This window comes from Colletotrichum lupini, chromosome 6, assembly GCF_023278565.1.
Source record: "Colletotrichum lupini chromosome 6, complete sequence".
Taxonomy (NCBI): Eukaryota; Fungi; Ascomycota; class Sordariomycetes; order Glomerellales; family Glomerellaceae; genus Colletotrichum; species Colletotrichum lupini.
Window position 1 is genome coordinate 2,497,685 of NC_064679.1, and position 12,031 is coordinate 2,509,715.

At 53.9% G+C, this 12,031-nt stretch overlaps 6 protein-coding genes across 6 annotated transcripts; 3 read left to right on the forward strand and 3 right to left on the reverse strand.

The window, feature by feature from the left end:
* Positions 1-16: 16 nt before the first annotated feature.
* Positions 17-638, forward strand: CLUP02_12230 (translation initiation factor SUI1; the record flags this gene model as incomplete). The annotated part of the gene is made up of 3 exons (XM_049291194.1): positions 17-275; positions 442-509; positions 615-638. The coding sequence occupies 3 exons, from the start codon at positions 17-19 to the stop codon at positions 636-638; spliced, it is 351 nt and encodes a 116-aa protein (XP_049148339.1).
* Positions 639-1,471: 833 nt separating this feature from the next.
* Positions 1,472-4,400, reverse strand: CLUP02_12231 (NADH-ubiquinone oxidoreductase 17.8 kDa subunit; the record flags this gene model as incomplete). The annotated part of the gene is made up of 7 exons (XM_049291195.1): positions 1,472-2,563; positions 2,609-2,973; positions 3,275-3,369; positions 3,504-3,622; positions 3,707-3,842; positions 3,928-4,169; positions 4,266-4,400. The coding sequence occupies 7 exons, from the start codon at positions 4,398-4,400 to the stop codon at positions 1,472-1,474; spliced, it is 2,184 nt and encodes a 727-aa protein (XP_049148340.1).
* Positions 4,401-4,982: 582 nt separating this feature from the next.
* On the forward strand, positions 4,983-6,269 carry CLUP02_12232 (nucleotide exchange factor SIL1; the record flags this gene model as incomplete). Its single annotated transcript, XM_049291196.1, has 1 exon — positions 4,983-6,269. The coding sequence occupies one exon, from the start codon at positions 4,983-4,985 to the stop codon at positions 6,267-6,269; it is 1,287 nt and encodes a 428-aa protein (XP_049148341.1).
* Positions 6,270-6,335: 66 nt separating this feature from the next.
* CLUP02_12233 (40S ribosomal protein S15) lies at positions 6,336-7,689 on the reverse strand (the record flags this gene model as incomplete). The annotated part of the gene is made up of 5 exons (XM_049291197.1): positions 6,336-6,402; positions 6,791-6,856; positions 6,936-7,232; positions 7,420-7,496; positions 7,669-7,689. The coding sequence occupies 5 exons, from the start codon at positions 7,687-7,689 to the stop codon at positions 6,336-6,338; spliced, it is 528 nt and encodes a 175-aa protein (XP_049148342.1).
* Positions 7,690-8,152: 463 nt separating this feature from the next.
* Positions 8,153-8,802, forward strand: CLUP02_12234 (uncharacterized protein; the record flags this gene model as incomplete). The annotated part of the gene is made up of 4 exons (XM_049291198.1): positions 8,153-8,234; positions 8,296-8,438; positions 8,506-8,610; positions 8,692-8,802. The coding sequence occupies 4 exons, from the start codon at positions 8,153-8,155 to the stop codon at positions 8,800-8,802; spliced, it is 441 nt and encodes a 146-aa protein (XP_049148343.1).
* Positions 8,803-8,866: 64 nt separating this feature from the next.
* Positions 8,867-10,568, reverse strand: CLUP02_12235 (NADPH dehydrogenase; the record flags this gene model as incomplete). The annotated part of the gene is made up of 2 exons (XM_049291199.1): positions 8,867-10,103; positions 10,477-10,568. 2 exons carry the CDS (start codon positions 10,566-10,568, stop codon positions 8,867-8,869), a joined length of 1,329 nt encoding a protein of 442 aa, XP_049148344.1.
* Between the last annotated feature and the right edge of the window lie 1,463 nt (positions 10,569-12,031).

The following is a 12,031-nucleotide window of genomic DNA, read 5'->3' on the forward strand; positions in this document are numbered from 1 at the left end:
CAAAAAGCTCTTTCTCATGACTACCATCGAAAACCTCAAGACCATCGACCCCTTCGCGGACGCGGACGAGGGCGACGCGGACAAGCAGAAGAAGGGCCAGGACTATATCCACATCCGTATCCAGCAGCGCAATGGCCGCAAGACCCTCACCACCATCCAGGGCCTGCCCAAGCGCTTCGACCAGAAGAAGATTCTCAAGGTCATAAAGAAGAAATTTGCCTGCAACGGCACCATTGTGGAGGACCAGGATCTCGGCGAGGTTCTGCAGCTTCAGGGTACGTCACACACTTCAGCGAGCGATGGCTTCGTTTTCACGCTGTCTTGCGCACCCTCGGCAGAAGCACCCGATTTCGACCGAGGGCCGCTGAGACGAGCTCCGAGCATGGAGATACACCGCCCCCTACGTATACAATAAGCGAAACTGACAATCGTGACGCACAGGTGACCAGCGCAAGGCTATTCACGACTTCCTCATCGACAAGCAGGAGGGTCTCGAGATGGACTCCAAGGTACGTCAGATCACTGCCCCCCCAATATCCATGTTGAGACGCCCACGTTCCAACTCCCCCGCATAAACCCAAGCAAGACATGGCTAACCCCAATTTCCCCGATAGCTCGTCAAAGTCCACGGCTTCTAAGGGAGCCGTTCCTGCCAGGAGGCGCAATCTCCCCCTCGCAACCGAGCGGATCCCGGTGACATAGTCCCCGGAAGGGAAGGGAGATTCGAGTACCGTCTGGTCCACCACCAAACTCTTAGATCCATCTTACGGATGCTTCCAAAAGGGGAAACAAAAGCATCGTGGAGATGCTATAGGCCCCCAATGAGCTTCTGAAGCTTTCGATGGGGTGGGACTATTCCGAAAAGGTCGATTCCCCAAACTCAGACGGGGAGAAGGGAAAGCTACCGAGAGGATCTTAAAGGTGCCTGCGGGAGATAAACTGCGACACGGTTCAGCTGCGCATATTCACAGCCAGAACATGTCGTGCCGCGCTGAGAAACTGGCAAGGGGATTTTTTGGGCACAACGGTTTTGGTGGGTCTGAGAGCTTTTTTACAGCATCCGCTTTCTTGTTGTGGCTCGTCCGCCGTCCTGTGATGACGGCACTGATGAGAAACAAGGCTTGCGAAAGGTTATGAGCTTCATGCCCAGTAATGAACACGTCAACTGAACCATTGCTATTCTCGGGTGACCAACTACATGTGCTTCAGAGTTACATCAGTTAACACCGCTTGACTGATTTTCAATACCCACAGATATGGTCAACCTTCCCACTTCCACCGTGGTTCTGGCGTTTAAGTTCAACTGTTCATTCAGTATTTTGACACCAGTATCGTTGAATCACGCAAAGAATGCACCCCAGAGCCCTTGTAAACATATTTATTGAAGCTACACCCGCCGACCTCCGTATTCTAATTTTTGTCTGCCATACGTGCCCGCCCATTAACACTATCCCCGGCCGGGAACAGGAATCTAATCTGCCAACTCCTGATGTTCGCTGGTTGCCGGCTCGCCGTCACCAGGATGTTTGACACCGGATTGGTTGTCCTCTATTTGTTCGCCTTCAGCTTGGTTATCCTTGTTATTCCCGGCCTCGCGCTTGTCTTTGATTCCAAATTTCTTCCTCAAGACCAGTTTGAATCTAGCTGTGCGGCCTAGCTTCTTGTTTTGTGCCATATCGTTCGCTCCGTCCCTGTTGGCAACAACCTCAACATGTTCTGCATCACCACCGCTGTCGGACTTGGCGACCTTCTTTTGCTGCTGATTACCAGTAGACGGGGTGGCCGGATTCATTGTCAGAGGGTCACGAGGTCTTGACCCTGCAGACCCCGGAGCCGGTAGCGCCAAGGCTGCTCGAAAGGAAAGGGGACTATTTCCGGTACCAGAGTAGAGATTTGGGGCTTCTTCCTGGTCCTCTGCCCTGACCTGCCACTCTTCTCTGGGCCTGCTGGGACCTTCACCGTTGTCGAGTTCCATATCAACGGCTTTTCCCTTGCCTTTATTTCGCTTTGGAATCTCGAGGGTCTCTTGTTCTTCCTCGTCTTGGTCACTTTCATTGCTTTCTTCGTTATCGCCGTTCTCGCCATCCTCGTCATCCTCGCACCCGTCGGCTTGCACGTGTCTTTCTTTGTCGACCGCTCCGCTACTGGTGGCACTGCCAGCGGTGGAAAAGAACGGGAAGGCTGCGGGGTTAAGCCGCAAGGCTGTGGCTGGTGGCGGAACAGAGCATAGCGTGCAGAGACACATGAAAGATGGACGACACATCCGAATTTCCTCGCCCATGGCGATGTCCCTTGTGGCTCTGAAAACAGAGATGGTGTCATTGTAGTATCCGGTGAACCGGGCATTTCCGTTCGGGTCTCCAAAAGGCAGAAGCTCGTTAGGGTCGAGAGGTATGAGATGGTTTCCGAATACCATGAATCCAATGGTGTTCATGAACTCGCAGAGTATAGAATGGTGCATAGCGTTCATTATGTGTCGCGACATGGGAACTTCCTCCAGCCGTGGGCAGAATTCCCGGTAGAGCCCCTTGATTGCGTTGGCAGCGGGCATCGTCAATCCCTCCTAGAAATTGGAGAGCCGGTCATCTTCTGGTTGGAAATTGGTCACCCTGAACATGGCCGGGCCCTGGAAAATGGCAGCCCCGATTGGGTAATTTCTCATTGCTATCCTCGGGCCTTCTATGAAGCTGAGCATGTGAGGCATGGGTAGTAGCGACATTTTGATGCCGACGACGTAAAGCTCGTGTCGTGTATAGTGGGTTGTGTATGAAATGTCTAAGTACTCGACGAGCACTACGATGGGACGATTAACAAGAAGAATGGATGAATAACGAAGAAAGTCTTGGGGATAATGCGGATTGTGATGAATGACGAAGTCTGTCGAAGGAGAAGATATGGGAGAAAGGCGACAGAAGAGGATGAGTTCAAGAAGAGAAGCAGAGTAAATTATGGTGGAAGGCAGATACCAGGAAGCTAAGAGAGAGAAGGGAGGTGCACGAACGTCTACCTTGCCTTGTAAGCCATCTGGGTGCCAGGTGCAAGATGCGATCACTTTCTTTGGTATACCTTATCAAGTACCCAAAAACGACTCGCGGTGGGAAGCTGCTAGCGAGGGTTGGGTACGATTCAACAGCAGGGAGTTGGAAGGTGGGTTGAGATGGCACCATACGGTGGTCACGAGTCGCACGACATTGCTGGTCTTATCTACACTCCTAGGTAAGGAAGTCAGAACCTGGGATTGCCATATCTCCGCGAAATACCTTAGATAGCTTACCTGCTCTTTGTGACGATGATAAGTGTTGAGATTCACCAGGAATGGGAAGGAAGTCGGTGGAGCACGGGACATATTTGATAATAGAGTAATGATTACTAGAGAAGCGTAAGAATCAGAGCTTCCTAAGCAGACCAGGCAGGTCCGTGGCTCGAACACGCCCAGTGCGGTCTCCCAATGGCAGGCGGTAGACGGGATAGCTAAGCTTGATGTGCAAAAGGCATGAGCATACCAGAAGTTCAGGAAACCAATAGCCGCCCCCAGGACGCCAAGCAAGATCAAGCAAGTGAAGCTAAGGCACTCGTCTTGATCTTCGTCTGTTGCTACCACAGCATACTGGAGGATGGTCAACTGATAACAAAAGAACTGAAATTTTTGATTCAACCTCGAGTTGATCTATGTAACGGTATCATACACCACACCCTACTCTCATACCTGCTTCTGCGCGGCAAGCTTCTTTGCTTTCCGCTCCTCCTCGTCGAGGTGCTGCTTCTTGTAGTGGGCAATCACGTGGTCCAGGTTGGTCTGGGAACCGGCAATAACGTTGCGGGCGGCGAAGTTGGACACGGCCCTGCGCATCAATTGTCAGCTTCTATTCTTTTCTCTTTTCCATTATGAAGGGCTAGACGTCTTCCATTTCGCAAGGGGAGGCGTACTCGGGGAATCTGAGGTCGACATCGCGGTTGGCAGGGGTGGAGAAGAAGAGCAGTCTGTCGAAACCGGCCTGCTCAACGGCCTTGGTGTGCAGCGCGTTTCTCTCCTTCCATGTCTCCTGCCAGTGCCACGCCTCGTGGATCTTCTGGGTGAGGTAGGGAGGCTCGCCGTCCTTGCCGGGGGCGGTGATCTTGTAGACGGCGTATGCGGACGGGATAATGGCGACGACGGCCCAGAAGAAGTTCTATCGAGTCTCAAGTAAGCCAATTGAATTCATATAACTGCCAATAGCACATCGACCGCCAATTGACAACAAAGGAGGGGTTATTCGCAGACGTACGCCAATGGGCTCCTCGACGGTGTGGGCGTGGTGGTGGCCGTGGTCACCTCCGGAGGCGTAGGTTCTCGATTGGCGCAGGCCAGTCAGCCGTGACTGGCGCGCGATGCAGACAGCCCGCGTTCGAATGGCCTGCATCGTGTATGACGTTTCGGAAACGGGGTGTCAATTGACGATGGGAGTTCGGTTGCTGGGAGTACGTCTCTCGAGGAGGGAGCTTCGGCTTGGTGGAGGTTGATCCAAAGTGCCGGAGGAGCGTCACTTTTCGTGGATTCGCGCTAGCGCACACAAGCGCGGCCAGTCGCGTCTATTGAGCCAATCATCGGTTGCCGAATTCAAATAAGTGAAATCGCCTCTTAATGGGGCTTTTGGATACAACTTGGCCAGACGGACGACTTCGACGGATTTCTATTTCGCGATGGTAACCTGTCCTTTTCCACTGTTGACTCATTCATAATCTTGCGGTTGTGTATAAAGGCGTGCATCTCTTCAACCGATTATCGTTGCATCAAATTGCATCCTTAGACTGAGTCAAGTTTTAAGTTCCTTGAGGTCCACCTTGCGTACAATCTCTTACAGCAATACAGCGTTTTTAGCTGGTCCTACACATCAGATAAGATTGTATCTGTTCACCCGGCCAGATTCATCAATATCATCCATCTCAACACCTCTGCAACCAACAACATACAAAGGTCAAACCCTTTATTTAAATTGGTCGAAATGGCGTCGAGAAGATCAACCCGCACGTCTCTTCTTCCATTCACAATTTTCGTGGTCGTTCTCGGCCTCGTCTTTTTCGCATCATCAGCCTCCGCCTCATCACCGTCAGCGCCCTCACCATCAGCGGAAGTAGAGCTCATCTGCCACACCGACAACCCATCAGAATGTTATCCCAAAATCTTCCAACCCACGGAAGAGTTTCAATTAGTTCACGATGATCAAGAATTACCCCCCGGACTCCACGTACGCCTAAACATCAACACGGGCAAAAAGGAAGCCAAGATCAACGACCCAACCGAGCAGAACCCAGAACTTGAGGGCCTGCCCGTTGACCGCTCCATCGTGGTCGTGGACTCGGACGAAGCAGCACCTGCGGAAGCGCAGATTCCCAAGGACGCGCCAAAATACGAACCAGTCGGCGTGGTGAAGCAACCCAAGCAGGAGTCGGGCGAGTTCTACACGAGTCTCGAGTACGTCAAAAAGGGGCCCCACGGAAGCGACCTCCCGATGGACGAGGCCCTGGAGTTTCTCGAGGATATTTCTCACGACATTTACTACGGTCTCAAAATCACAGAGACCTTTGACACCGTCAAGTCCCTCTTCTGCCTCATGATTGACCCCAAGACACCCGCGCCGTCCGAGGGCGCAGTGCCCCGCGACCAGCAGGCGGCAGCCATCATCTCCGGCGCTCTCCAGAACAACCCCACCGCCCTCGAGGAGGTGACCAAAGTCTGGCCCCAGCTGATGGACTCATCCTGCCGCTCCCTCCACAAGGCGCCGCAGCTCAAGATCCGGGACGGCTTCTACGCCTCCTTCGTACGCTCTTCACCCGAGAACGGTGCCGGCGACGCAGCGAACCACGACGTCCTCCGCGCCGCGAACAAGGCCAAGGCGCAAGTCGCCGCCATCAAAGGCCTCATCAAGAGCCCCACCATCCGGGACGACTTCATCGCCAACAAGGGCATGGACCGCCTCCTCGAGGTCCTGGCACCCGAGGACGCGCAATGGGAGACTGCGCAGCGTAAGACCGGCCAGCTCGTGCTGGACAGCTTCCTCGACGAGAACATGGGCGCCGACGTTGGCGTCTGGCCCCTGTTCAAGGCCTCCGAGGCGGACAGGTCCAAGAGGGTTGCCGACCGCGTGAGCGACGAGAACTGGAAGGTTGCGGTCAAGGCGATCATGGAGAAGAATAAGGGCGATTCGAGCCACTGGAGCCGGGATCTGTATGAGAGGCTTGATGCGCATGAGAAGGCGCAGCTGAAGTTGATTGGAAAGGATGAGTTGTGATGAGAGTGATGAGAAAGGATACATAGATCATGACATAGATATACCCACGTGCTTTCGGTGCCGTTGTTACAGATGATCACTGTCCATGCTGGTGCCCTCAGTGGTATCGTACAAGTGATAAGCCTCGAAGTACCTGAACCTCCAGGTTGGTCAGCGAGATTCTGGTGGGTCCAAACGATGACATTCTGATATTGAAGAACAAGGGCTTAATTAAGTTGCAAGAAAGTGGCCACTTTTATCAAGGTTCCCTACGCGTCCAAAAAGAAAATTGGCAGTCGTAAAACGTCACGGCAAAGTATGAGTGGAAGAGTGAAATGTACTTTTGGTATCTCTTCGTTGAATTCATTCCCATTTTGAGGCTCAAACTTTTTAGCGGACAACGATGTTGTATTGAACTATCATCGCCCAAACAACATGATAGCGGCCTTGCCTTGCTACCAAAACCATTTCCCGTTTCGCCTTGATGCCCGTTTGAATGCAAGAACCTCCCATAGACAGCCCACAACCATACTCTCCCTTACTTCAGGGGGATGAAACGAGAAGAGTGCGTGGCACCGATACCGGGTCTTCCGTGCTTGACGGGGCGGCTGGTAGGCTGTTAGTATTTGTTTCGAGGCGTATCGCTAAGTCTAGGCAGCATAATCGGGGTGGAGGGGGGGCACATACTAAGAGATGGAGAATTCAGCAAGGTAGTGACCAACCATCTCGGGCTTGATCTCGACGGTGTTGAACTCCTTGCCGGAGTAGATGCCAATGACGGAGCCGATCATCTCGGGGACGACAATCATGTCACGGAGGTGGGTCTTGACGAGGTCGGGCTTCTCGTTGGGCTTGGCCTCCTGCTTGGCCTTGCGGAGCTTCTTGATCAAGCCCATGGGGCGGCGCTTGAGACCGCGGTTGATGCGCCGGCGGGCACGGGCGTGGACGACATCGCGGAGCTGCTCAGAGTCGAGGTCAAGGAGACTATGGAGCGAGAAGACATGTTAGCTTAGACTGTTCCCCTCATGTGGTGCGATTGATTCTCGGTGTCTTCGGATCGTGAGGTAGGTGGAGAGAGGGAAGATGGTGATGAAACCATCGTGGTGTTCGTCGATCGTGGGGTGCCAGGTGTGATTGATGGTGGTGGGATGTGAGATATGGGCAAACGTACGCCTCGAGGTCGATTCCGCGATACTGGAACTTGCGGAACGCTCTTCTCTTCTTGAGCTCGGCAGCCTCCTCGGCGTTCTGTATGCGTCCATCCAGTCAGCCAAAAACTGTTCTGTTCCAAGATGTGAAGCCCACGCCACCACGCAACAAGTCCCTCCCCCATTTTTTTCCCTTGTCGCGGGCGCGTCCATTCGAAATTGCTTTATTCTTTTTCCATCGCTCAGGGAAACAGGAGGAGATTCGAACGTACGTATTCGGGGTCGTCAGCCATCTTTGCGGGTTGTGAGTTGCCAGGGAATTCGCTTTCGATGCGGTCTATCGAAGGCGAATAAGCTGAATTGCCGGTGGTGTCGAAGTTTTGGAAAGGGTGCTGGGGCTGCAGTCGCTTGGAGGTTTCGCTTCTCTGCGAATCAATCGCCCCACTCGCACTTTTTGGTAGGGCTCGGTTGCCCTCCTACCGCGTCATGTGATCTTTTTGGTTGAAATTCGCTTGGGGAAGGCGGGTGGGCGCTCGGACCATAAGTCCTCCGTTTTTTCTCCGGCCGCCGACCGGACTTCCTGCTCCACACAGGCGCCGACTTGTTCCCTTTCAGCTCCTCTTTTGCCGTTGAAGCTGTTCCGTGCCTCTACCCATGTACGATGGCATCCGACACATGGGACATCTGCGATATATCCTTGATGTTTAACGGTCCGAAAACTCACCCAGTTCTTTAGCGTTAACGACCAGGCCTATAATGTCTCAATTGATATTAGATCCCGCAGCATCTTACTCACTTCACCCATCCGTACCTAATATTCAGTTTCGGCACTTTGCGGGTCCCTTCTAGATCGATGCATCGGGCGAGCTACAGCCTACAAATCACACAACACATATCAGCGACAACTTGGAGTAGCACGCAACAAGAAGGCATGGGCACCTCATCAGTTTTGAGGGTCGTCATGATGAGGCTATATGATCATTCACCCTTAGATGCTCTGGACTCAGCCTCGGCAACCGTGGTTCTCCAGCATTCACTTGTTGTAAGACGACCCTGTTTATGCTTATCTCGTAGTGAAAGTGGGCAAATACCAAACCCAATCTAGACAGAACCAGGGCATGCTCAAGTTGGTAGGCCAGGCCGGCAAAATGACGAGATTCTCTGCTACCAAGCAACGCCGTCAGTGCCAGGAAACATTACGCAGGAACAAAGATGTAAGTCAAACAAATCAACACCGGACCCAAGAAGTGTTTAGGAAAGACTGTTACCCTCGAGCATCATTCTCCATCACATAGCCAACATACACAAAAGTAGACAAAAAGAAAGTTGTATTCATGTGTATCTATATCGACCCTCATAGATCTTTTATCATGCCAAACCCAAAAACTCCAATGCTATGCATGTAAATGCCCATATCCTCTATACCATTCCCAGCCTCGGCCCGTTCCAGTGTCTCTTGGCAAAAAGAACTTAGGCGGAGCCGTTAACACCGTTAACACCGTTGACCTTCTTGTACTCCTCGCTAAACTCGTACGTGTTGTAGCCATCGTTGCTCTTCTTCTTGTAGAAAGTAGTGCGGTCGTAGGGGGTGAAGGCGACGTTGTTCTTGACGCGGAAGACGAGGTCCGGGTTGGAGATGAAGTAGCGGCCGAAAGCAACGGCGACATCCCACTTGGCGTAGCGCTCGTCGACGGCCCAGCGGGCGCTGTCGCCGAGGTAGCCACCCGCGACGACGACGGGGGAGATGTTGTCCCACTCCTCGAGGATGAAGTCAAGCGTCTGGGGCTTGGCCTCGTCAAAGGGCTGCACGTCGTCCGTGACCTGGCGGGGCACGATGCCCAGGTTGACGGGGTTGCCGACGGCCTCGACGAGGGAGAGGTAGGCGAGCTTGTGGCCGGCCTTCTTGATCTCGCGGACAATGTAGGCCGTCTGCTCCCAGGTGTCGGGGCTGGTGGAGTAGGACTCCTGGAAGGTGGCAAAGGGGCTCAGGCGCAGGGCGACGCGCTCGGCGCCAACCTCCTCAACGACGGCCTTGACGATCTCGAGGAGGAAGCGGGCGCGGTTCTCGACGGAGCCGCCCCACTTGTCGGTGCGCTTGTTGGCCGAGTCGCGGGTGAACTGGTCGACGAGGTAGCCGTGGGCGCCGTGGATCTCGACGCCGTCACCGCCGGCGGCGATGACGTTGCGGGCGGCGACGCGCCAGTTGTTGATCTTTTCCCAGATCTCCTCCTCGGTGAGGGCGTCGGGCTTGCAGGGGCGGCCGGTCATCTGAACGTCGGAGGAGGAGCAGTACTTGAAGCCGCGGCCCCGGACGAATTCGGGGTCAGCGGCGCGGCCGAGGGACCAGAGCTGCTGGAAGACGTAGCTGCCCTTGGCGTGGATGGCGTCAAAGACGTTCTTCCAGGCGGCGATCTGGGCCGGGGTGGAGAAGTCGGGGAGGTCGAGATCGCCGACGTCGGCCGGGGAGACCGCGGTGGCCTCGGTGATGATGAGGGTGCCCGGGGTCGAGGCGCGGTCGGCGTAGTACTGAGAGACGAGGTCGAGGGGAACGGAGTCGTCGTCGGCGCGGTAGCGGGTGAGGGGAGCCATGACGACGCGGTGGCCGAGTTCCATCTTGCCGGCCTTGAGAGGCTGGAAGAGCTTGGTGTTCTCGGCGGCCATTGTGATTGTTTTGGAAAGGTAGGTTTTGAAAGTCGAAAGGGGGTATCTAGAAATGCAGTTCAAATGGAAGTAGAGAGATGAAATTTACTGTAGATCAGAGTGATGGATGAAGATATAGCTTGTGATGATGGTTCTCTTCACTTGAAAAGAGGGAGATCTTGAGGGTATTTGTATGTTCCAGAGACTTGGTGTAAGTCAACCAAGAGCCCACCACGGACGACATCGTCGTGGAATCATCTGGAGAGTCCCACCAGGAACATGAGCAGTCCTCGGCACTCGCCCCCACAACTAGATCTTCCCGCAATGAGTTTGTTGATCCATTGGGCGAAAAGACTTTTCCCGTGGCCCTGGAAGGCTTAGAAATGACCTCCCCTCCGTCGTACACGGCGACAACTCGGCGAGCGGGTCGGACGCCTTACCGTCCATTTCTCAGCGAGCCACCAGATCCGCTCACTCTCCGAGCGGTGAAACCGAAGCCGGGTCCTGGTGCTTGTGCCTTGCACTGCTCCATGATGTGAAGGGATTGGGGTGGTGTGGGTTGGGTAAATGCCACTCCAAAGGTAGTCTGAAGAATCCGAGGTACTCTGTAGGGCGCTACACGCGGTGTTCCTGGGCGAAAAGGAAAAGTTCTCGAACGTATCGAGTTCCCCTTGGACGAGGTCTCCCTACTAGTGTAGAAAGAACTGCGGCTCCGCAACGGAATGGGTCCGTGTGGGCAAAAAGACGATGACAGACGATAACCTAGGAGGCAACGAATCATGAAGGCGAATTAGGCCCGATATTGCCAAAAGCGGGTTGAGCGTCCGAGCTCTCTTCGAGACTTGGGTGGGCAGCCACGTCGACAGACGAAGTTTTCAAGGGCTCTGCTTAGAAATCGTATAGTACGATGAACAGCAGAGGTGCCAGAGCCTGCGAAGCAACGAAGACGGGGCGCGTGGGTGTCGGTGGGGTTGCGTTTGACAGCTTCGAGCTTGTGACTTGATCAACTTGTTGTCTCGCAACAGGGGGCCCAAAACGGTAGGGAGAGCACAGAGAACGTGGTGACGTCCCGGTGGTGATCAGTACCTTGGCCAACATTCAATCTTGCTCAGTGTCCAATTATGAAGCCTGAATGCAGCCTTGTCAGTTCCCAGACCAAGTCTTTGAGGCGTCGACACAGGCCCAAGAACCAGGAACAGAACTATACAACCTTAAAGTCGTCGGGAAGTTCTGACGTGCTGAGAAATGCCACGAGGTTGCGGCGAACGGCCCGGCGATTCAGATGCCTGCCCCACACACCATCGTCCTGCCGCACTACCGGACCTCGGGATTTTGCCGGGAACAAATAACAACAAGGCCAAGCTTCATCAAGAGCCCGCGGCGACTTGGCTGAGAGTGGGATGAAGCCTGTTCATGGTGTACTTTGCTAGGCAAACCTCCAGGGTCTAGATCAGGTAATCTCAAAGCCGTGGCTGGATCGGAATGCCATGGTAATTGCTGCCCCAGTACGTTACAGAAACAAACGTCTACTATGGGCAGATGATTGATAATCCTTCATGAGAGAACTTTTTTCTCGCAGTTGCAGTCTGCCGGTCCGAGATCTGGGATGATGGACGGAATTTTGGTGGTCGGCGATAAGCTTCAGTGTGGCGTGTGTCACCTTATCTCCTAACATCAGCCACACGCCACACCGTTTGCGATGGGGCCCACTTAGAACTCCATCACTGAGGTGCACTTGACATTCTGCAGCAAACAGAGGCACAACGAGGGAATCTCACGATGGCTTCAATTCCGAGCTCACCGTCCCCCACTCTCATTGTTTTAGAGTATAGAGACAATACGCTACTTCAGCTGACCCCGAGCTCGAATCAGGCCTCAGAGCACGATGAATGAATACCTGGCACTTATGAAAAGACCAACATCATCTTAGCCCACGGACATCAGCTTTGAACTCAGATGCCATGATCCTCCCATTCCTCCTTCTGAGGCGCTCCC